The sequence below is a fragment of the Lacerta agilis genome, chromosome 9 (genome assembly GCF_009819535.1).
Source record: "Lacerta agilis isolate rLacAgi1 chromosome 9, rLacAgi1.pri, whole genome shotgun sequence".
NCBI lineage: Eukaryota > Metazoa > Chordata > Lepidosauria > Squamata > Lacertidae > Lacerta > Lacerta agilis.
The window spans coordinates 18,603,241-18,629,148 of record NC_046320.1 but is presented as its reverse complement, the minus strand read 5'-3'; the positions used below and the strand labels follow the sequence as shown (position 1 = coordinate 18,629,148).

The 25,908-nt window shown below is 43.6% G+C and overlaps 1 protein-coding gene across 1 annotated transcript; it reads right to left on the bottom strand.

Moving 5' to 3' along the window:
• Positions 1–262: 262 nt before the first annotated feature.
• Positions 263–24,964, bottom strand: ASAH1 (N-acylsphingosine amidohydrolase 1). The gene is made up of 14 exons (XM_033160219.1): positions 24,843–24,964; positions 18,345–18,391; positions 17,281–17,371; positions 16,440–16,526; positions 13,854–13,932; positions 13,250–13,324; positions 13,093–13,138; positions 9,662–9,806; positions 6,848–6,902; positions 6,423–6,504; positions 4,566–4,697; positions 3,996–4,119; positions 2,552–2,608; positions 263–1,633 (listed from the first exon to the last, which is right to left on the bottom strand). The coding sequence occupies exons 1-14, from the start codon at positions 24,909–24,911 to the stop codon at positions 1,544–1,546; spliced, it is 1,179 nt and encodes a 392-aa protein (XP_033016110.1). The 5' UTR covers positions 24,912–24,964; the 3' UTR covers positions 263–1,543.
• Positions 24,965–25,908: the final 944 nt, after the last annotated feature.

Below are 25,908 nucleotides of genomic sequence, written 5' to 3'. Positions count from 1 at the left end.
ACCCTTTCTAAACTACCACTCCTCCCTAAGGGGAATTTGCGCTTAGGTGTAACACAGCCCTTGAGATGCTTATCAAATCACCAGAAGGTCCTTTGAATCAACAGACAAAATGCATGGCCATATCATGGGGTGTAGGATTAGCTGCCTCTGCAGAACGCCGCCAAGCCCCAAGAAAAAAAAGGGAGCGGCTTTGCAGAAGCTGCAATGCAGTCAAGCTCAATCCTTGCTTCGCTTTCCCAAAGAAGTCAGACAAAGCAACGTGGACCATTTCTCCCACAATTTCTTTAATTGTAAAGTGATCCAGAATATATTAAAAGTACATTCTTTGTACTGTCTAGCAGTTCGGAAACATTCGTAGCAGCATTAGGTTAGTAGGAAAATGGAAGAATTTTTATTCCAGTGCCTAAACCTTTTAGAAAGTGTATACAAAGGAAACCACCTCTAATCTACTGAACTGGGGGAAGCAGGAAGCAGCACAGGGCAAAAAAAGAGGTAGGCAGGGAGGGATGGACCCATTTTGCCACAGCCAGGAATACTCAAAACCAGTGCCATTTTTCCAGAAAAAGGGGTGCCAGAACTCACCACGAACACCTCCCTCATTCTCCCAGAATGGCAATGGCGCCCACCTGAGAGGTACTAGAACAGAGTTCTGGCAAAAAAAAAAAAGTGCCCTACCCCAAACCACTGCTCATGCCCCAGGTTAACCAATTATGCTCATTAAAAAGCAGCAATTTAAAACCTGCCTGCTTGCACTGAAAGCAGCGCAATTTGTATTAGCCCAGCTAAGAAGTCTCCTGTTGCTAATGCTACCACCTGTCTCTTTAAAAACACAGAAGAGGCCATCTGCTTGTTAACTTAAGGAAAGAGTGTTGTAAGGTTAGCACTGCTCTCCCTCCCAGCTCTTTAAAAAAAAAAAAGGGGGGGGGGAGAAATCCCCACAGGAAGGAGCCAAGATAGCCCTTGAAGGCTGGAGGAGATTGCCATGCTGTCGGAAATGACCCCTGCTCCCAGTTTGGAAGAGATGGAACTGGGGAGCCAAGAGCCCCACAGCATTTCTTCAGAACTGGGAAAATGCACTGTGGCAGCTGGGAGTCAGATCGCAAGGCCAAACACTGGGCTTTCTTTTAAAAGACTTGACAGCAACCCTCCACCTGAAGGGAGTTTGTACAACGCCATTTCTAAGCCTACAACTCAATGCACCACAGATCTCCGGGACCAAGCCTGAGAGACTAAACTTCGGAGGAAATCATGCCCAGGGACTGCACTGCAAGACATTTCCTAAACATTGACTGGCTGAAGCAGCGTGTAAGGAATTAGGAATCCAAAAAGCCCACTGTTTTAAGTTTCAATTCATAGGAAGTGCACCTTAACAGTATGTTAAATTGCAAGGGGTATGGTTCACACTGGCAAACCATTGCATAACTGCCAGGCTTAGAAAGTCATCATCTCATAAGACACGCTGCAAGTGAAGGAGAGTCTTGAATGAAGTACAGCCTGTCTTTTCCTGCCTGGAGAGCATCCATTTCATAAGCCACCTGAGTCCTCACCAGGGGCTACAGGGGTCCGGACACTCCCTCAGGTAAGTCTCCATATGGCCTTCAGAAACTTGGAGCAGCGTTGTAGACACAGTCAGCTAAAGGGGGGAGAAAGCAAAGTTTTCACGACTTTAATGAGTCTGAACCAAAGACAGGAGAATAAGTCAATACAGTCACACCTTGGTTTTCGAACAGCTTAGTTCTTGAACGTTTTGGCTCCTGAACGCCGCAAACCCGGAAGTGACTGTTCCGGTTTGTGAACTATTTTTGGAAGCTGAATGTGCAACACGGCTTCTGATTGGCTGCAGGAGCAGCCAATCAGAAGCTGTGGTTTGGTTTCCGAACGTTTTGAAAATCGAATGGATTACATTCAAGGTATGACTGTACCATGAAGCAGATTGTTTTTCTAAAGAAAGTGTTTTATATCGACAAGGGTGAAAAACTTTGTCTTAGTTGGACCAAATATAAAAGTCTCGCATGCAATGCAACAATGCTTTGATTTACAGATGCCGGGGGGAGGGGGGATGGGACTCCACAACAAGCGGAATCAGTGCTGCCAATATCTGGAAATCTAAGAGAATTAACAGACCAACTACCCCCAAAATTGCCAGCATGCCCTTTTAAAATGTGGGTTTTTGGGGTGGGGTGGGGTTATTGTTTTTATTTTATGTCTTTTGTGGTTTTATATTTTGATTTTATCCTGTGAACTGCCCTGAGACCTCTAGGTATAAGGCAATATATAAATTCAATAAATAATCATAAATAAATAATATTAAATGCACTATCTTGTGTGTGTTTCCACGCATGTGTACGGCTTAGATTGTCTTGTGGCTTGGTTTTCATCCTCAACTCTGGGATCTAAGGAGTACAAAGAATATTCTTTAAACCCCTCGAAATAATCTGGTGTGGGAACCACCTGTCTTAAGAGCAGCAATAGAGAGTCTTCTCCCCTTTCGCCTACCAAGACCTGAATAAGGCAACAACATGTTAGACAAGGAAGAGTGAGGACGAGTTACCTTATTGAGAATGGGCTTCGTGGAGAGAATGTTGTACAGAGCTGGCAATGAGATGTTCTGGGAGGGGAAAAAATAGAGAGAGCAAAGATTAAATCACCTGCAGACTCGAGCCAAAACAAAGCGTCAACCTAAGCAGTTTCTTTACCAAATGTCAACATCCGACCTCTGCTAAGCAGCAGTGAAGCCAAAGGTCGACTCCCTCTATAGAGCAGCGGTGGGCAACCATTTTTCTGAAGCGTTACATTCCCCTGGAGGCCATCTGCTGCTGGAGGTGGGGTCAGGTACCAGCAGAGGGTGCAGACAAGACAAAAAAAAATCTGGATTACAGTGGAACCTCGGTTGTCGAACGCTTCAGAAGCAGAACAATTTGGAACCCGAACGCCAACAACCTGGAAGTGAATGCTTCCGTTTTCGAACGATTTTCAGAAGTCAAACAGCTTCTGCGGCACGTTTTTCCATTTTCACCATTCACTTTGCCGACAGCCCTTTAATTCTCGGTTTCCGAATGATTTTCGGAAGTCGAACGGACTTCCAGAATGAATTATGTTCAAAAACTGAGGTTCTACTCCAGTTAGTATTTCCAGCTCAGATTCAAAGCTCCACTGAGTTATCCTTGAAAAGGGAAGGGATTTATTATTATTGTTGTGGTTATTGTTATTATTTAGTACAACATACATGGAGTTGTCAAGTTGATGCTTGGGTGGCACCAGGGTTCCCACCACTGCTTCCTAGGTGTCTGTGAAAGGTCTCAGTAAACATCTCATTGAGAATCTACAGTGCATGAGAGAGTGTTTGCTCCTGCTCAGCCTCTCCTATGTGGAACAAGTTCCCTTAAAGGTGCCCACAAAAGGAAGTCAGGAGTGGACACACTGTTCTGAATGGTGGAGAGATGCAAAGCTTCTCTTTGCGAGCGCTGTGGGGGCCTGATGTGGGGCATGCCTGCACCAAGTTGTGGTCCTATCCATTTAATTTTGAAACAATGGTGCTAGACTGACGTATGGAGCCCAGCTGCACGCATGGAGTGTCAATTTAATTAAAATATATTAATAACCATATTATTATTTATACCCATCCCATCTGGCTGCGTTTCCCCAGCAACTCTGGGTGGCTTCCAGCAAAATATAAAAAATAGTAAGATGTCAAACATTAAGCATGGTCGGGTTTCATCACCTGTAATAGGCCTTTGGGTTACAACATTGTTTTAATTTATTTTGCATGTCCAAAGTCCGTTTTGGGGGCCGGTTTAACCTAACCCCTGTGGCAGTTCATTTCCTTGGGTAACCCCCCCCCCCAAAAAAAAAGCTCAACAACTTTGGGATAAAATCATAATAAAAAAGAGGTCAACAACTTCAATCCTAAAAAAGGGTCAACTTTGGTTGGCCCTTCACTTCCTCAAATCTGGCCCTCTTTGAAAAAAAGTTTGGACACCACTGTTTAGACCTACCTCTTGCCTTGTTTGGTTCAAACAGTTCCTTGCAGGGCTTCTCCGGTCATCCAGAACAAGTGGAGGCTTCCAGCGGTCATAATTGGTTTCCACTACATACCAGACGCCATTTTTTGTGTCCAAGCTTGAAAGAAGCAGCAAATATCAATGCCTATTTTCTGTCAACGATGCAACTTAAATGATTTTTACTTCTAAATAATTTCTGTTGGAAGACTAAGAATACCTAAACGGAAGTCCCAGATGAGCCACTGACCTGATCCACCAGGCTCTCATGTTCTTGAACGTTACCCCCAGAGTTCAAGTTGCTTAAAGCAGAGTACCCCAAAACTGGTCTCATGTCACCAATGCGAATGGTAAAGTCAGAAGCCATGGTGGATTTTTATTGAAAACGAGGAGGATACCGATTCAAAACTATAAAAAGCATGGGGGAATGTACACAAGGAAGAGACACTGCAGAGAGACCTAATCCTCAGTAATGCATTAACAAGAGCCGGTTGGTTTAGCAGCTGTAGCAAAATCTCTTACAGGCAACAGTTCTGCTTAAATCGTTTTACTATCAGGCATACTTACTCCCAGATATCCAAGGCTGCAACACGGGAACGTGTAATGACACATCCCTCTCCGGATTTGTTTCCCCCTAGTATGAAGTAAGCTGGAGCCAGCAGCTTTGAATGAGCCAATCTGTCCTTTGCATCTTCGTAACTATATGCAATAACAGAAACAGCAATGAGACAGGCGCGTTAACCAGGTATTGCATGGAAATTGTGAAGCTGGTAGGCCAGAGCCTTTCAAAATACTCTCATGTAAAGCAGCCACTGCCTTGTGTGGAAGTGTATTGTGGGGGATTTGTGTAAGAGAGCAAAGGGAAGAAGGCCTTGTTTAAGGGTGGGAGAATCAAGAGGCAGAAAAAAAGGAGAGGAGACTCATATGTGATGGACCTATCAACAAGCAACAGGCTTCTGGGTAATGATGCATAATGAAAAAAGATGTTTAAAAACTCTCTTCCCAAAAAAAGCCTGAAGCATTCTTATTAGGAATAACAGGATTAGAAGTCCCCCTCCAAAAGATGGTTCAAATTATTTATGTATGTGACCACAGCAGCCAAAGTTCTGCATGCGCAGAAATGGAAAGAAGGCAAGGTTCCAACAAAAGAGGAATGGATTTTGATGTTAATGCAGTATGACGTGGAGATGGCGAGATTGACGGTGAAAATATGAGAGTGAAAGGAAGAAAAGCATACGGAAGAAGAATGGAAATTCCCTTTGGGCTATTTTTACAAAAGCATTCTAGCCAAATGAAATCACGAGCAGGCCTTGAAGTATACGCAATGGGAGGACAGTAAGAATGCTGTAAATAAAATAAAAAATGAACAGCAGAATAAGTATTGTCTATAAAGCAGCAGGTAATTGTGGGGGGACGGGACATCATGAACGTAAGGACGGGTAGTCGAAATGTTAAGTGTTTTTATGTTAAGTTTATAAAACCAATAAAAATTTAAATACAGGAAAAAAGAAATGAGACTCATCCCATTGCTCCTGTAAGCCTTGAGGGCAGGCAAGAAGCAGCCAAGCACTTCCTCTATCGAGGAACACAATGCATTTGAAGGATGAAGCATTGCCTCTGGTTCTCTGCTGACAAGTTACTCGGGGGGGGGGGGAGAACATGAGTTCAAAAACAGTAGTGTCTTCCTAAATCAGGGGTAGGCAACCTAAGGCCCGTGGGCCAAATCTGGCCCCATTGCCTTCTCAATCCGGCCTGCGGATGGTTCGGAAATCAGCGTGTTTTTGCATGAGTAAAATGTGTCCTTTTATTTAAAATGCATCTCTGGGTTATTTGTGGGGCATAGGAATTCGTTCATTCTCCCCCCCCCCCCAAAAATATAGTCTGGCCCACCACATGGTCTGAGAGATGGTGGACTGGCCCACAGCTGAAAAAGATTGCTGACTCCTGTCCTAAATCAGTTCCTCTGGTACTGCTCTGCTGCAACAGCTTGTACCGAAGGGCAAAAGCTATCCGTGCAGGCAATCAGAACATTGTTCCAGGTGCTTCTGAATTTCCCATTGTTCTTGCCTCTCTCCAGGAGGAGTGATACCTCCCACTCCATACCCAACCTCAAGGCTCCTCCCATGTCAGAGTCGGGAGCCACTTGAGTAGAGAAGAGGAGGAGGAATGGTAGAACGTGAATCACGCAACTCTGCTGCACGGCACCCTGTTGATCCACCAATGGTACCAGGCGAGTCTGGACGTTAAACAAATTTCCCTTAGTATCGCACAATGTAATAGTTCCATGGAACCAAGATGGCGGTAGTCAAGACGAGAAAGAACAGACTTAAACCAAGAGACATTATAAAATGAGATTGGGATTATTCCTAATTTCCCTGTCTTGGCCATATATGCAGATAAACCGCTTCACAATTTGACTGTTACCTTGTACTGTTTTCCAACACAGATCTGGTGAGAAAGCTCATCCACCAACCGTTTCTCTGGCCAAGGAGCCACTCAAAGACTCCTGCAAGAAACACAAATTCAAAGAGCTTTATGACCTTAGCATTGCTTAAGCATCTCATCTTTCAGTCTAATTCAACCGAGCTGAAAGTCATCCCCATCCATTTCCATGCGGCTTGCTTCTTGGTCAATGGTTAGGCGTGCCTTGCTATTGCTTCATGCCACACAGCTTCTCATATAGTTTCTTACAACATGCATCACACTGCTTTCTCTACTTTCCCCCCTGCATCTTGTGTATCTGGGACCTCCAATGATTTGGGTGGGGTATAACCCTACTAAATTTCCCCCATTTTATTAAAGCTAAAAAAAACCCAAAGACACAGGAACAGAGCATTAAGCATACTCACCAATGTAACCTCCATCAAGACTGAACCGCTCATTCATGGTTAGAGTAAAAATGCCCTAAAACACAAAAAGTCAGTTAACAGTGTTTATTAATACCCAGCAGTTAGAAAACAGAGACAAAGTTAAGCTAATTCTGCAGTGCTTTAAGAAGGCCAATCTGAGCGACAGAACACTGCTATCCATTGTATTATATCAGGCATGTCCAACAGGTAGATCGTGATCTACTGGTAGATCACTGGACATCTGTGGTAGATCACTGGTAGATCATTGGCTCCCCCCAAAGAAGCTGAACAACTGTGGCTCCCCTAAAAAAAACCTCAACATTTTACCTCCTCCCTGAAAAAACTCCACAACTTTGACCCAACCCCCCCCCATGGGCCTTCCTCCTTCCTAAAAAAAGCTCAGCAACTTTGACCTGTACCCCCCAAAAGGGGGTAGATCACTGCCAGTTTTTAACTCTGTGAGTAGATCGCAGTCTCTTGGGAGTTGGCCACCCCTGTATTATATAGTCTCTGGGCCCCAATGATTTACACATGCTCTTCCTCTTTGTACATGCATACCTAGTAATGTGAGGTGAGAATATTCTCCACAAACTGTAAATTCTAATGTAAGAACCAGTTTTGCAACCCACATTAAAAAAATCTAGTAAATAATAAGTCAAGCTGTGATGTTGCCAGTGTAAGAAATGAATAATGATTTTTTTTTGATCCAGTTACATTACTGGGCATTGTGTCATTCACCACTGACAGTTCTGAAATGTGAGCTACAGAAAACATTTTTTTAAGATTTAAAAATACTATTCATTTAATTTGATGAACACTTGAATTTGTATGTATTTCAACTATATTTAATAGCCTTTTTTCTATTTTGGTGTGACCTTATTCTTAGCAATTCTATACCCTTAGCTATACAGTGTGATTTTTTTTTACAGAAAGTACAGTAGTTTTAATGGTTTATACACTTAAAGTACCTAGGTCTATGCAATTATGTGTAACAGCATGTGAGGTGGCCTTGATTTAAACAGTTGACGTGTCTATATTTTTACTGAATGCCAGTAACTGGTTTTTTGCAGTGCCATTCAATGGTACAAGGTGCCATTTACCAGAGATGGACATACTGAAATATATTATCACATAATGATAATATATTTAATGTTAATGGCTTCTTTTTATATGTATGCACATAGTTTTGTTTATCAAGCTGTGTTTTAGTCACCAAAACAGTTATTAAGTGTTAGAGCTTTAGAAGCACAAGATAGCCTATTGCTGAATTTACTCGTATCAAACCTTAACATGCCAATTGTATTTTTTGACTTGTCCTATAATATGTACATGTTCTAATGGAAGAATAAAATGTGATTTAACTACTGAGTTTCCTCATACCAAACCTAAACATGACAATTACTGGTGCCATCACCTTAGAATGGTTTAACTTTAACAATAAAACATGTTTTACTTTTTAATTTGATACTTGCAAGTGACAAGTAGGCTTGTTCTTATATATTTTCACCGTGTAAATTTCACTGTATATTTTCATTTTACATTAAAATTCTCTAACATTCTCATTAATCGAGAATATTCCCCAAAAGATTATTCTCGAGAATTTAACATCACTATGCATACCCATGCCTGTGGCTCAGAGAGAATTTTGACAAGACGGAGAGGAGCAGAGACGCTTGGACTTTATGGCCCATTCATGGGGTAGCAAAGCTGTTGCGGCCCTAGCTCCTTTGGAGCTAGCCTGAGAGTTGGTACACAAGTAGACTAGCATACCCCGATTAATAGAAAATAGGAGATGTGTACATTTCACCCTCAAAATGGGCAGACCCACAAGTGGTTCAGGGGTTCTCAGTTCAGTGAGGAAGCACCTGCATCCACAAACCACACCTGTTGCCAGAACCATCAGAATGCGGGACATTTTTACAGCTAACTCTCAAAGCTCAGGGTATGAAGTTTAGATTGAGGCCAGCATTTGAGCTCAGGGCAAGCCAAGGTGGGCATGTGGACTGTGGGAGCTTTTAAGTGACGTGGCAGCAAGGAACATATCTGTGCTTGCAGCACACAAGCATCATATGCTCACACATTGTGCACACAGTGAACGCCACTCTCCCAAGGCTTCATCAATTGTAAAATAAACCATTACGCATCTAAGGTGTTTCGAGACTGCTGTTTTCTCAACAAGGCACTAATATGCCTGGCTTTGTTTTCAGCAAAGTTTGCAACATCAGATGCAATGGATGTGGAGAGTATCAGAGCCTGAAAAGTTAAGTGCTCTGCTGTGACGCACTGGTCACTGTGTGGGCAGTTCACATACGGGCTTTTGGTCTTTGTCTGTGTGTGCTGTTCTGTTGTTTTGGTTTCGTTTTCACCGACCGGAGCAGTCATGGAACTGAGCATTCCGGGAGATTTATTGTTTTTGTAAATAAACTCAGCTCGTTAAGAAGACAACGCTTCTGTGAATTATTACTGGGCTGCCTTGGCAGTTACACACAAGTTTCCGCTGTGGCTTTGAACTCTGCTAATAGCCAGGAGTTGCCAGGCACAGAAAGCAAAGCAACGCAACGCAAGCCTGCCGGACCCTGGTAAAAGCTACTGATTGTGGAACACTCCATTTCACAATCTAGCAATGGAAAATTAGGGGGGGGGGGTTTGCCACCAGCAGTAGAAGCCTCTGAAGTCACCTGCTTGCTCCTAAGGGAAGGGGATGATGAAGCAGGCAAGGTTGTGTCTCAGGCCTGTTCATACTCCTAATGGCAAGCTATGGTTTACAGTTACACCAGAATGCACCTAGTGTTGTCCAAATAAAGGAATACTCACTGGCCTGATTCCAGAAACCATTCCCACGTAGCCTGCAAAATTTGCAGACCTGAACACTGTTTTATTGTTTCTTTGAAAATCCAGCGACACCATGAGCGGCTTCAGCTTCTGCGTCGTCCTCCAAGAACTAGCATTCACGTCCCACCTGCAGGAAAAGCAACACTACTTAAACATAAGCAAGAACTCTTATTTAATGCAAACTGCAACTAATCTAGAGCAATGTAAAATGGGCTCTCTCAGATTTTTGAGTCTTTCAAGATGGATGCATGAACGGCTAACCTTTGGGCGGCTTTCCTTGGAAAAAGCGAGCACGTAAAAAAACGGTTTCATCTCTCCCCCCTCCACAACAGGAACAAGCACTAGATTCGGACAAATCCTGAGGCAAAGCAGAATGCCTCTGGGAGGCACAAGTTGAAGCAGAGACCCACCCCCCATCCCATGAAGTGCTTCATAGCACCTCAGCGATCCAGATGTCAAAACACTGCTGCAAACACCCAAAAGTGAGAGTAGCGCCTCCCAAGTTTACCGTAATGCTAGGGTGTGGTGACGGGGGAAGACAGTGCTTATAACTGGGAAGGAATGACTTGCACCAGCATTCTCCAATCCAAGGGCTTCAGGGGAAGGAGCAGCTTTGCCAAAATGAAACTTCTGTCTCCCAACTTAAGGAAGGTATCAGCATAGGGAGCGAAGAGGACATGGAGGAAGATTTGTGCTGGGTCCTACCCCAAAGATGCCTAGCACAAAAGCCCCTCGGCCAGGGTTCCCCAAACTTGGGTCTCCAGCTGTTTTTGGACTACAATTCCCATCATCCCTGACCACTGGTCCTGTTAGCTAGGGATGATGGGAGTTGTACTCCCAAAACAGCTGGACACCCAAGTTTGGGAAACCCTGGTCTAGAGGCTTTTGGTTTGTGATGTGATAGGCTTTACCTACTTGCGCCAGAAAGAAGGGGAGGACCATTCTAGCTTTTTTTGTTTTGTTTCCCAGTAATAGATTGGGTTTGGAAGGCAATCAAGTGGACTAGGAGCATTATCTTGTCTTTTTCAAGATAACGACCTGAACACTGAAAGCTCGCATGGACGAAGCAAAGGCATGGTTGTTTTGGGTTGCTCAATATTTTACATTGTCTTAACACTCTTCTGTTAAGGAAGCTGTATAGTAGTAGTAGTTCTTTATTACGGTCGACGACCAGCACACACACACACACACACACACACACACACATTAAAAAAGACAATACAGAATCAATAATAAATGCAATTTAAAATTGATCTGAGATTGATCTAAAAGGGGTTGGCTGTCTTAAAATTAAAGTACATTAAATTAATAATTATTGCTTTAAAAGAATAAATTTAAAATTACTTAAAAGAATCAGCAATTCAGATTATTATAATACTTAAATTGAAAGAAAGATCAGGAGCCACCTATTTGTGCGGACCGAAGCTTAATAGCGACAACACAGAACTTTGCCACCGCAGCTGTAACCTTAGGGTTGGCATCTGAGAGGAGCCAATGAGTATAGTGTAGTTCGGGACATCCAGGAGACTCACAGAGTAGCGGAGAGATAAGTTCATTCCGTAAAGCCCAATAAAAGCGGCAACGGAGAAGCACGTGGTCTGTAGTCTCTACTTCTCCGGAGTCGCATGGACAGAGTCTGTCGCCCAAAGGAACCCCCCTATACGGCAGAAGGCAGAACATGATTTCGGGCCAGTGTGAACGCCCTTCTGTGGGATGCGACCTCAAGCTGAGTAAAATACCTAGCTGGGAGTTGTAAGTATCTCCACTCCTCTGGGGTTAAAAAAAGGGACTTAAGTCATTTTGCCTCTTGATAGCCATTAACCTCTGCTTGATTAATGCCCTTGCTGTGTTGTAACTATGTGAACAAAGGTAAGCTGGATGTAGACCTCTACTCGTCATTTTGTTTTCTATGGCTTTGCTCCAAGAGGAGTGATGTTTTTCTTTTAATATCAATGGGGCAAGGCCCTGAGGATTAAGATGAACTTTCAGCCAAAGGTTACAGGCCTGCATCCAGAGTCTCGCCTCGACGCAGACCATGCCTGTTTCAAGATGAAGAGCAACATTTGGCACACATGGAGGCACCTGGAGGGCTGCTCTGATAAATTTTGACTGGACCCTTTCAAGAACGGTCAGATTTGGTGGGGGGGGGGCACAAAGTTGAGCCCCATAAAGCAATTGAGCTAGCGCTTTAGCCTCAAAGAGTTTTAGAGCCGCAGGTACATAGTGTGCACTGTTGGATTCTAAAAAACCTAGGATTGCAGAGCTGGAAGCTGTATATAATTTTGTTGTCTGAGCTCCTCCAGTGATGGAAATGAGATTTATTGTTGGCAGAATAAATGTTTTCACTAAGGGGGGGGGGAGTGGACTAGGAGCCATGAACCAAATCAAGCAGCCTCTGAACAGACAAATTAAACTGCTGCACGAAGTGCTGGGTCTAGATCTGAACCAAATCTTGTGGTCAATGCACGCTGCTACCCTGTATGTTCAGAAAATGGAATCCTGTTGGGGCATCAGGCAGAACAGGGTTGAAGGTGGTATAAGGAGCTGTAGGGGGCAAAAATCACCCCACTCTTCTATTAACTGGAGGAGTCTGCTGAATCAAAAGCCCTTCTGTGAGAGCAAGACCCCAATTAGATTCTACCCACAGTCTTCATGGAACACTGCTAAGTCATGGGCCTTTTTTTTAACAATTTATTCAAAAGTTACAATACAGTTATCATCTGTGATGATGGTGGCATTAAAATATCCTGTTCTTCAATAAAAGAGAAAAAGGGAGCCCAGATTGTATCAAAGGTATCTTTTTGGGAGATGCCTTTGGTATAGTGAGGCGTTCTGATAGGGCAATACTTCAGATACTATTAACCCAAGCCTCTGTTGGAATACTAGAGGTTTCCTTCCATCATTGGGCAATAACTATTCTAGCTGCTGTGAACAGGAAGGAAATTAATTCTTTGGATTGAAGGGTGGAGTTTGATCATAAGGCAAGTGCCGAATTAGGAGGGATAGATGGTTTAGTGATTTTTAGTGAGACTTTTTCTCAAAAAAAGGTGTGGTCATGTGTGTGTGTGTATCACTATGCTTCTTTCTTAATAAAAATCTATTTTGATAAATAAAAAAACAAAAGTCACTGTGCTGAAAATGACAACCGCAGGGCTTCTCCCTTTTATAGAAAGTGGTGAATTGGTATGACAGCACACATATTTTCCCCTCTAAAGACGCTCCAAAGAAATTGAGAAAGGCAGGCCTTCCAATCACCATAGTTAAAGATGCTGCAGATTAACTAAATACTCTGCTCATTGCTTAGTCTCAAAGCAATAAAAAGGTAAGGTAAAAAACATTTCACCACCTCCCACCCAATTTAGAAAGTTTGTGGATCCACCAGAGCAGGTTTGACCTCACTAGTACATACATACCCAAGAAACAATCCAAAATCAAGATTTCTGGCATGGTACAGCTTTCCTGGTTGGAAAGAAAAAGGGGGTGGGGCGGTGGAAATGGAATTAAGATCAAAGAAAAAATACCTTAAGCATTATCTTTAAAATGTAAGTCGTTGGCTAAGCAGTCATTTACCTGTGGTGTCTTCTGCTACTATTGAAGTGCACACTGTGAAGACTTCATAGAAGATATTGAACAGAACAATGTCACCTAAGTTGGAAGGTGGGAAGGGAAGAGGGAGAAAGAGAGACCTTTCATCAAAGTGACCATTAAAAACCACGGATAAAACCAAGTGTATACACATAAAAGGAAAAAAATGGAGACAGGAAATATCTTCAGAATATCACTTTGAAATTGACTTGCCCTCCTGAATTATGCAATACACAATGTGCATAATCTATCGTTTGATCATTTTTAATCCAGGAATAAGATTACAAAATCCTATTCTTTGTTCAGATATGCAAATATTGTGCTCCCGGCATGCTAAAGGTGAGAAGATTACTGTACAGACTTTCACTCAGTAGAAAACCCAGTCAGTCTTCCTGGTCAGGTCTTACATTTAATATACACCTGCTCTTCATCTCTGCTACAAGCATTTTAAGTGCTCCTGTTCCACAAGCGTGTTAGAACCTCAGCATGTAATGCTACAGTGGCTGAAATGTTCAATTGCAGCAAATTATGCCTACATAAAATAGTGTGCTTTCAGAGTCAGACACAGTAATAACAAAATGGAAATTACCTAAAGGAGCATCAATTGCAGAAGCAATGCCTTTGATCTCTTCATTGAAAGGATAGGGAAGGGTGGAACCTAACCAAGCCTAAGAGGAAAAGCCACAAGTCATTAAAACCTGAAAACATAGTAAATAACTTTCTATTTTTAATTTCTCTTTTTCCATATATTTCCTTCTCAGTCTCAATTATTTCACTTGGTGTAAAGAGAGCACCTTTACAGAGGATTAGTGTCATTCCACAAACTACAAAGGGACAAACTCAGTTTTGCAGTCTGATCAACAGGCAGCACAGCCAATTGTGACTCCCCGGTGGGTACATATGAACAACACACGTTGGCTACAGTTGCACTCTACAATTTTTAGGTGTACACTTAACTAAAAAAGCAATGTGCTAAGTTGTCTGTAGTTGCCTCAGTAGACATTTCAGACTTTGTGGACTGTTGAGACCTTTAGAAAAAAGAACTTGCTTATCAAGAATTTAGCTGCAGGATTACCTCCATTAACAAAGTCCAAGGCACTATGGTTTGGCTGGCATTTTGGAGCTCCAATATCCTTCTCCTCTTGCATTTTTACATTAATCTGAACACAATGGTTCATACAGATAATTGTCAAAAGCAAAGAGAAAGATCTTGTAGAAGATGGAGGTTCAGAACAGGACTTCTGTAAATTTACTTCTTCATTCCTGCACAGACTGTAGCCACAATCCGCAGACCAGTTAGGAAGCTTATTTCAAGGTCCCTGAGCTCATTCTCTACCATTTTTGCAACCCTTATTGTGTTACATCCGATTTTTTTCAGCTTTCGCTTCCTTCCTGCAGTAGCTATTTCCAGAGCAATGTGCAACAAACTCCAATTCAAACTCTGGTTTAAATGTAAACTGAATAAATAGGTTCCCTTTTATTTCTGAGTAACGTCTGTTGAAATAAGTGGACACTGGAGAAGTTCAAGAAGAAGACACACTCTGAAACACTAGTAGACAATTAGTAGACAATTCTACTGTGTTTCACTTGGCGTATACCCCCTGAAATTAATGAACATGACTAAGTTAGGCCCATGAATTTAAATGGTCTAATCTTCCATCTACACCAGGCATCCCCAAACTCGGCCCTCCAGATGTTTTGGGACTACAACTCCCATCATCCCTGACCACTGGTCCTGTTAGCTACGGATGATGTGAGTTGTAGTCCCAAAACCTCTGGAGGGCTGAGTTTGGGGGTGCCTGATCTACACAATACATTTAAACCAGTATCATATCGCTTTAAACAGTCATGGATTCCCCCACAGAATCCTGGGGAGAGTAGTTTGTTAAGGGACCCCTCTTCCCCCCGACAGAGCTACAGTTCCCAGAATTCCACGGGAAAGGTGACTGACTGTTAAACCACTCTGGGTTTTCTAACAAATCTCAGCACTCTTAACATACCAGAGTTGCCTAGATTACCATATTTTTCGCTCCATAAGACGCACCTGAACATAAGATGCGCCTAGTTTTTAGAGGAGGAAAGGGGGAAAGCCCTGTTTTTCTTTTGAGGATCAGCTGAAAGTGGTGCAGCTTCTTTTTCAAAGAGGAAAACCCCCGTTTTATGGGGTTCAACTCACAGTTCTGCAGCTTCTAGTCCTACAGCCATTTCTACAGTTTCCAGACAGATAATCTAATCAGCCAGTCACATGTTGCGGGGGAAACAAACAGCCTCCCTCTGCATTCAACAATGGAGGCCTGGGCAAGGGGGTGGGGCTGGAAAGGGAGCCTTATCTCTCTCCCGATCACTTGCTGAACAGCTGTTCAGCGGCTTCCTTTCATCACCCCCTTCTCTCTTTGTAAAAAAAGAAGAGCACGATCTGCTTTTGGCCCCTAGGCAATTCGGCTCCAGGGACCAGCATTCGCTCCGTAAGACACACAGACATTTCCCCTTACTTTTTAGGAGGAAAAAAGTGTGTCTTATGGAGCGAAAAATACTGTATTTGGGGGAAGCCACAAATGTTCAACGTGGCATGATATTGCTTCAAATGAATAACCCATGCGTGTAACACCCTGACAAGATGGCACGGATCTGAAAAAACATTCCAGTGCCCCTGAAAGCCTCTTTGCATCTGGGCCAATGATAGTGATAGCTCCCTTAAGTTACTTGGGAGCATATCATTTTCTAGCTCATCACAGGATTTGCCTGTGTGCATCCCTCTGAATCCCTTCTAGTTGATTTTCCCCACGCAGCTTAGTGGTAAAGCACATGTTTTGCATGGGGAAGATGCAAGATTCAATCTGAGGTGTTCCCTAGCAGGGCTGGGGTAGACCCCTGCCCGACAAAAGTTGACAGTCTGAATCTGCCTGGAGCGATGATAAATCTCTGCACAGTAATGTACAAACTCAAAATCATGACTGGCTTTGTGAGTGCAGCGGCACACCAAAGAGATCATCATTAAGGGGCCTGCAATGATGCCAAGGACTCTTCGCAGAATTCACATTAAGCAGCAGATCCTGTTGATAACTAGTGCATTTATTTTCCCATCTTTGGCTCATTAGCAGTTGCGGTTCACACAGGTTCAGCAAGCTGGATTCAACTTCCCCCTAAATTTTAAAGAAAACGGAAAGGTACTCACCAATTTAGATTCCAGTGATGCTATGAATTTTCCACTATGAAGGAATGTGGTTAAAATATCTTTCATAAGCTTAAGGACATCCTTCACCTGGAAAAGTTTAAGAAAAAGCTCAGGTGAACACACTTTTGCGGTAATGCAAGAGCCACTTAAAACATATAACCCTTTCACATGTGCCGAAGCACATCTGAAACAAGCGGTCTTTAATGGTGATGAGTTGGCACTTTCAACTATGTTCACTGATGCAAGGTGAAACGTCTTTTGTAAAAGCAGAGAGTTCTTTCTTCAGGCAGATTTCATGCAATGACCGTTCCAAGTCTCAGCTGCTATCAATGGGTGCTCCAAGGGAGGAGGGAACACCCTAATTCTACAAATTGCTCTATCTGCTATTGCTTTCCCATCCCAATGAGGTCTCTGCTGTTTTGCATCCTGACGACGTCTCCTTCAGAGCTTTGCAACGGCAAAACCCCACCCTTACAAACTGGAATGTGGCCAGGCAGGAGAGCAGAAGTGGAGAGTTGTGTCTATTACGACTCCACAAGACTGAAACCTATGACCATACCCCCAGAAGAACAAAAACAGGAAGTGAATTCACAGCCCAAGAGCTCATACAACCTATGCACATTTACTTGAATGCCAGCTTGTATCTGTTCCTCGGTTAAAGCCATTTTACTAGGCATTCTGACTGAGGATTTTTGGCCTTGAAATAAAAAGCAATGCAGAATTCAAGGCTGTTTCATTAAGCAGTACATATACGTTAGTGGAAATTAATGCCTGCATCTCATTAAAAATGCACCCAGAAGAAAGGCTCTGATCCTGACCTCCTCCCCACCATGTTCCCTACCTCTGCAGCTTTGTCACGTGTCAGCTGGACCCATCTCTCACTTGGTGGCAAGTCAAGATTTATGATGTAGGTGGGAACCTTTCCTTTGTACCTGAAAAAGGAGCAATTTTCATGAAATGCAGAAAGGTGTCGCTACACTTAAACCACTATTTTGTGGCTATTTTCAGGCGTCTTTGAAAGTCTTTCTGGTTAATATTTTCTAAGTAATTTATATTTACATCGCCTAGCTTTCATCCATCAATATTTAACACAAACACATTTAACACAAGCACCTGTATACCTGAAGGAGCGTCTCCACCCCCATCATTCAGCCCGGACACTGAGATCCAGCGCCGAGGGCCTTCTGGCGGTTCCCTCACTGCGAGAAGCAAAGCTACAGGGAACCAGGCAGAGGGCCTTCTCGGTAGTGGCGCCCGCCCTGTGCAACGCCCTCCCATCACAGGTCAAGGAAATAAACAACTACCTGACATTCAGAAAATACCTGAAGGCAGCCCTTTTTAGGGAAGTTTTTAATGTGTGATATTTTTGTATTTGATTTCTGTTGGAAGCCGCCCAGAGTGGCTCGGGAAATCCAGCCAGATGGGCGGGGTACAAATAACAACAACAACAACAACAACAACAACAACAACAACAACTTATATTTACGCCTAGTAGCGATCTTCTTTTACGATCGCTGAAGACAATTAAGGAATCTTCTTTAAGCTAACCTACCCAATTCTTTTTCATGTGCCCTCATTCTGCAAAAATCACCACTCTCAAACTAGGTACAATATTCTCTAGCTCAGTGGTTCTCAACCTTGGGTCCCCAGATGTTTTTGGCCTACAACTCCCATCAACCCTAGCTAGCAAGACTAGTGGTCAGGGATGATGGGGACCCAAGGTTAAGAAAGGCTGCTCTAGCTGAATGTTTGGTCAGTGATGTAGTAAAGTAATAGCAGCAGCACAATCCTGACTCAATGCGCTAAGTTCAAAGTTTATGTTATGTTAATTAAATTTCTAAGTAAACGGGATCACAAGTAAGCAGCAACTATCAGCTACTGAGCTGTCCTTAATAGGTTACTTACGTTGGTCCTGAGGGAGGATATGCTAGTGTTTTGCATTCTTCACCAAACTGCAAAAGAACAAGACAAGAACTTTTTGAGAACAAATGTTTTTATAATTGTTTCCCGCAAAAATATTCAGAATTCTTGTTGCCTTCCCAGCTTTTGCAGACAAAAAAACCCACGTAGGACTAAAGTTGCAGTCATATGCAGACTTACCAAAGACTAAAGTCCCATGAAACCTCATTGAGCCCTGCCTAGGATTGAACTGTGATACTTTTTTTACAGTATACCTGAACTCTCAGTTTGCAGGTGTCAAGGTTAGGGTTCAAAAATGCAAACAACTATCTGGGAACTTTTTTTTCTATGCATGTTTAAAATGGGCTGGTTTGGGCATAACTCTGAATCATGCAGGGAGCCTCTGGCCTGAGCATTCCAGTCTCCTTTTTGACACATGTCAGAAGGAGGACACAAGTGGGAAACAGCTAGTCCTTACCTTCCTAGAAGCCCCCTTCTCTGGCACCAAAAAACCTGCCCTATGTGGTGGTTAAGTGAAGATGAAAAAGCGTTCCATTCATAGTAGTGGGATCTTTTCCCAAGCCAAATCGCTACGCAGTGGGAGGCTTTTATTGTGGTGATAGAAGCAGCAGCACGCAGGTAGACAGTGTTAGAAACTCAAATATATAAGCTAGGTGCTTATATATTCCAGCTGTCATCAGCTTGGCCAGGGACGATGGAAGTTGTACTCCAGCAACATCAGTGAGAGCCACCACGCCCCCCACCCTGACCTAGACTCAAATCTGGTTAGCTCCATTGTATTTGAAATAAAGAGTTTTCAAGCTTCTTATTGAAACACAGTGAGAAGGTACTTAAGGCTTTAGAGGTCAAAACCAGCACTTTGAATTGGGCACGGAAACTAAGTGGCAGCCAGGCTAGGATCAGTGTAATATACTCAAACCATCTTGCCCCAGTGAGTAACTTGGTTGCCGAATTCTGCACTAGCCGAACTTTCTGAACTGTCTTCAGAGGCAGCCGCACTTTCCGGTATAAAGCGTTTCAGTAATCCAACCAAGAGGTTACCAGAGCATAGACAACAGATGTTAGGCTATCTCTGTCCAGATAGGGATGTAACTGGGGCACCAGCCAAAGTAGATAGAAGGCACTCCGGGCCACTGAGGCCAACTGAGCTTTGAGCAACAGCAAAGGATCCAGGAGGCCCCCAAGCTACGAACCTGTTCCTTCAGAGGAAGTGTAACCCCATCAAGAGTAGGCGATCTCCCAGACCCCCACCCATCTGGTCTAGGGAACCATCCCACTAACAATGCCTTATCTGGATTGAGTTTCAGGTTGTTGGCTCTCATCCAGTCCATTACCAAGGCAAGACACTGGTCCAGCACATCCACTGCCTCACTTGCAGATGTAAAGGAGAAGTAGAGCTATGTGTCTTTGGCATAATGCTGACAACGTACTCCAAGATTCTGGATAACCCCACCCAGTGGTTTCAGGTCTATGTTAAACAGCATGGGGGGGGGGGAAGAGAGATTAAATCCTGGGGAACACTACACTGAAGGCTCCATGGGGCTGAAGAACATACTCCAAGCAACAAGCTCTGGGAATGACCATCCATTTCCCAGCATGTCCCCCGGTCTCCTGCTGGCCCCAGAGCTTCAATTCCAGTTGTGGATATTTTGGGGTTCAGTATTTTCACTCTGGATTGAAGAGAGACAGCGCACAGAGGGCGTTCAGAGGGTGCTCCCTGCTTTACGCAGTTTCACTTGTACACGTGGGGAGGGCAGAATGTAACCCTCCCCTAAGTGTGGGGACGCCTGTGCTTAAAACAGAGGCAACCCTCCTGATCAGATCAGTCAATACTGCAGTAATCATAACGATTATCATGCACAGACCGGGGCTGCAACTCTGTGCCCCCTCTCAATATCCATGCCAAACACACGGCCCAATGGCTTCATGCTACCGCAGGGGAGGGGCCAGATGCTCACCCAATTTTATGCACAATTCTCCTTCACAAGATACCTGTGTAAAGGCGGATTGCGTAACTTCAAGAACTGGTACACTTCTACTTGCTTGTTTTCCTCTTTTATCAGACAGAGCATCTGCAATCAGGGAATATCTTACCTTTTTGGCTTTATACAACACTTTGGGTGATAATCCAACTAACTCAGACTGTCAGCTCAAGTATTTACATACCGGTAGGTGCATACAATGGTTGTAAGAGAAAGGCAACTCTCTCTCTCTCTTTTTTTTTTTTGCTATTTTTAGTGAATTACTTAAGTGTAATTCAAAATTCTCCTCCTCTGCCTTTTCCCCTGATTCCCCCTCCCCCCAAATCTATTTAACTGTTTTGGAATCTTTGTGTCTTCTGTGTGGTTTGGACTCATTTTTGGTTTTTCAGAAGACGGAACTTGCAATTGGCAATGGATATAAAATGAAGAGAATTGTTTCGCCAGCGATATAGTAATATTTGCACTATGTCAAGAACTCTGCTGAAAAAATAAGGGATATTACACCTTAAATGTGGTTACACAAGGATGTAATTAAATGTATCCCACCAGAGGCACTATTTCACAACACAGTAGGGTTTATGACAGATAAACATATGCAGAAAAGTTCAAAGACCTGTTCTGGGGATCACAGATCCACAATTTTTTATTTTTACTTTGACATGCACTCAATCTCTAGCCTATTTAACATAAGAAATAGTCACTTGGCAGGTAGAACCAGCAGGGCTGTTGTGAATCACATGAAACTGATGCAAGCAGAAGTTTGCTCTCCAAACATGGAAAAACTAGTCGGTTTCACAATACATATTAGAAATAACTTGACTACACACTAAATGTGGGATTCAGCCCCTTTGCAAATGCCCCTCTATTGGGTACAAACAAACATTTATTTATCTCAAGATCAGTCGCAACCGATCTTGTAATTAAAGAGAGGAAGAATTCAGATGTGTTAAATAAAAAAACAGACTTACAATGCAAGAAAAGTGCAAGAAATTTTTGAAGCAGAAGGGCGGCTCCTCTGACTCAACTCTTGTGATAATAAACTGCCATGTGATACTTGTTTGGTTCCGTTTGTAAGGAATATACGGTACATTCCAAGAAAAGATTACACATCCACGAACTGCCGCACTCAGCAATTCGTTTCTCTAAACGAAACAAGAAGGTAATTGCTCTGCCAATTCACAAGATGCAGCATAAGCAGGTCTGAGCTCCTCACAAGTTGGACCTGAGAGATCAGCCTATTCAAAGAACATGTGGTTTAAACAAAGGGGGAAAGTGCTCCTGTATTTGGATATACGGTAAGCAGAATGGGGAAATACAGAAATATACAACAGTATACAAGGAATTCAAGGAAATACAGTAGCTTTGCTGCTACAGATCACCATAGGTAACACTAGTCAAACAGCTCTTGAATATTTTGTGAGAGGGAATGGCTAAAATTAGGTGCTTAGAGACCCATTTAGTCATCTAGTCACCTGGCTATCTTGACCTCCAGAAGCAATGGCAATGTTAAGAAGGCACTATGTAGAAAACAAGATGGGAGAGATTAACAGTTGTAGGTTTACCAGAGGCATCTGGTTGGCTATTGTGCAAAGAGAACTCTGAACTAGATGGGTCACTGGCTTGATCCAGAAGGCTCTGATGTAAACATCAAGGCTTTAAACTCATCAAGTGAAAAAAGATTATCATTAAATCATTAGTGGATCAGTTCATTTAACTTTGGCAACTGGGATACATGAAAGACAAAGCAAAGGTATTTTCACACATGACGGCAATATGTCACTTTGGAACTTAGCTGGTGCAAAGGATTAAGTGGAAGGGGGGCATTTAAAACCACACATACATTTCTGGCTAATATAGTACAGATGTTTTGTTCAAGAGTCTGCACCGTCAAAGCAGGCACCTTATTTTATAACAGCCTATGAAAAGATCTCACCAAAATGGTCTCCAGCTACCTGAACATGTAGACATTTAAGCCTTCTGCCTCTACTATGTATGGCCTGAGCAATGTACACGACTAAGCTCCAATTCACGACTAAGGACTTTGGATAGAATCACAGAGTTGGAAGGGATTGCAGAGGTCATCAAGTTCAATCCCCTGCAATGCAGGAATTTTTTTGCCCAACATGGTGCTCAAACCCATGACCTTGTGGAGGGGTCTCATGCTCTACGAACGAGAATTATCTCATCTATGGTCACCTGCAAAGCGGACAGCTGACTGCTTCATCATATGGATGGCTCCCTGTTTCCTATACTGCTGCAACATTTTGGGAAATAGGCAGATGATTTGTATTTTTAAAAATGCAAGTATGCAGTGAATAATAGCAGTAACGATAATAATCGTCAATCTCTGTGCTACTGCTTAATTTCTAAGACAAGTGCTCCAAAGTCATGAACAGAAATCCACCTCCCTCCCCAATCTTACCTAGTTGTGGTAATGACCCAGAGAGAATAAAGGACTTTCGACGTGTTCCAAACCACTCCCTTTATCACTGCTTCATGCGTTCTGTACATGAGCCCAGATACTAATAAGAACCTAAAATATTGCCTCAAATTGTAAAGCACTCCTACAACTGCTATGCCAGTGGTTCTCAAAGGGTGCGGCGCAGCACACTGGTGTGCAGGAGAGGATGCCAAGTGTGGCAGGACCCGCTCAAAAAAACATTCAAACATTTCAGTACAGCATAGCATCATTTTTTTTTAAAAAAAATAGCAGAATATGGGAGAGATATCTTGTTAAAATGAGAGCACCGGTATCAAGTGATACCGAGCACAATCCTAGCTGTGTTTTCCAATATGTTATCAAATTAGAAAAATGGGTGCGGTGCAAGGAAATTTTTATTCTGAAACTATGGCCCAGGGAAAACAGTGAGAGCCACGGCGTTAAGCTCAAGTGGGGGGGGAAACACACACACAAATGTTGTTTGTTCAGCACGACCTTCCAACTGTTGATCCAACCACACCCCCACCCACAGTTCAGCTGATTCTGACTCAGGATAGGAGCCTCCAAAGATGTAGGCAACCGACACAAACCCTCCCCACTGGGAAAATCATTACTAGCCCTGCATCTGCCTGAAAGATGCACAAAGCAAGAAGACTTCAGCATCCCCAGCAAAAAGTGAAGAGAAACAACAATAGGGCTGCCTATTTCCCTTCCTCTGAAATATACAGACCAATAGGATTAATCATGCCTAAGAAGTCCTTTGGCCATTATTATTCCTGCTCTGCTCATGGTCAGCATGGTAAAGAGCAGATTGCTTTGGGTCCTCCCTCCCTCCTCCTAGGACCGAGCCTGTAAGTCGGTCAATAAAAATGAACATCTCTGAGCATATGGATGCGGCATTTGCCTTGCTTTATTATCGTCTTTTAGCTAACTTTCTATACTGCCATTCGACCTGAAGATCACAGGGTGGCAGCGACTACAGCTGCTTGGGTGTTATTAGCCCAGAGACTGAAAGAAGGCAGAGTCCCTACCAGAGAATAGTGGTAGATTAAGTTGATGGGAACACGCCGAACTGTCAAAAATTACCGGGAGAATCAGAAACAGGAAGAGCAAGATTTTAATAAGGAGTGGGGGAAATATGTAATTTGCCTTAAATACCATTGCAAACAATTAAAATCATTACAGTAGCAGGATTGCATTTACACTTGTAGTTTAATGGTGAAATTTGGGGACGCCCTCCTACCAGATGTCAAAGAAAAAAACAACTATCGGACTTTTAGAAGACATCTGAAGGCAGCCCTGTTTAGGGAAATTTTTAATGACTGATGTTTTAATGTATTGTTAATCTGTTGTTGGAAGCCGCGCCCAGTTGCTGGGGAAACTCAGCCAGATGGGTGGGATATAAAATAATAATTAAATAATAATAATAATAATAATATTGTTATTATTGAGATTTAAAAGATTTGGATTAATAAACAAGATGCAGGAGGAAAAAGGTTAATACTGTACAAGCACCCACAAAGGGGAAGAGGGAAGGAGATTCTGTGGAATTCTCTTTTTATGTTGACTGTTAATTGTTTGCAAATTTTTTAAATCTGAAAAGCTAAACCCCCCCCCCAAAACACCAGAAGATCGCAGGGTGGTTCGCAATAGAAACTGAGAAACTGCTTCCTGAACTTCCTCTTCAGCCTGGAGGGTTCAGTGGGCGAGAGTGCAGTGCTGACAACGCCCAGGTCGCAGGTTCGATCCCCGTGCGGGGCAGCAGCTGCATATTCATCCCTGCATGGCAGGGGGCTGGACTAGATGACCCTGAGGTCCCTTCCGACTCCAACCACCCTGGGATCCTTTGAAAAGGAGAGGGAGCGTCTGCCTGCTCCCCAGCAGACCCTTCCGCGGATGCGCCGAGAGGAATACCGAAGGCGCACTCTGCATCCGCTCAGGAACGCTTTTGGCCGGCGGGGGTAGTGTGGGTGTTGTTGTTCTTTGTGCTCTCTCTCTTAAACTCCGCCGCTTTCCCCGGGGGGGAGAAAGGAGAGGAGGCGAGCGCGAAGAGAAACTCACCGGGTCCTTGGCCACCGCGGCCCCCAAAACGACGGCGGCGACGACAACGAAGACCCCCGGCGCCCGCATCTCCCTGCTCTCGACTTGGCACGCAGAGCTTATCCTCGCCGTGTGGGTGCTTCGCTCTGAGGCGCAGAGGAGTATGAAGAAGGGGCGGGGGCTCGGAAATCACATGACCTCTTCCGAACAGGCAGGCCCTCCTCCCTTACGTAACGCGGGCGCGCAAGACGTCCGCCCGCGCGCAAAAAAAAGCGGGAAGCGCCGTTATTTGCCTGAGGGCCGAGCGGTCTCGTCCGATTCCCTGACTGACGAACTGAGGCGGGGAGGGAAGAAGGCGACGTTTCGCGCGGCTTCTTCCCTCACAGCTGAGCGGCCTCAAGTTACATATACAATAAGCGGACTCGGCCACACGGCTGTGAAGGAAACGCTTCACAGGGTAACCTGCCCATGCTAGGTGGCGCCGGTGAGCTAGGGCAAATTTCACGTATCTTTCAAAAGTTTTTTTTCAAAGCATTTCCACGGCATGTTTTTTTTTAAGGTTCGCCGCCGGGTTTTCCAAACTTGGGTCTCCGCTTTGTTGTTTTCCGGTGACTATTGATTCCCAGCATCCCCGAGCGCTGACCCGACTGGCTGGGCGCGGTGGGAGTTGTAGCGCACCCTCCGATGAAAGGAGACGTCACGTTTGATATTTATAGCCACTCTGCGCAGCTGCCAACACATATATAAATGTAATAAAACATTTGAGCATTAAAAAAAAATCTTCCCTATACAGCGTTGCCTTCAGACGGCTCGGGGGTTGGATAACTCCACACCCTCCAATGAAAATGGGGGCATCCTACCACACCCTCTGACATTTCTCCGATGAAAATAGGGACATCCCATTTCATATTGATAATTTTGCTCTTTATACTCAGCCCATCTGATTGCGTTGCCCCATCCACTCTGGGCAGCTTCCAACATATCTGAACACATCATAAAAAAGCGCACTTTCCCATAGAAAGTAATGCCAAACGGATTAATCCGTTGCAGACTTTTAAAAACAACCCCCAAAACAGCAATTTAACAT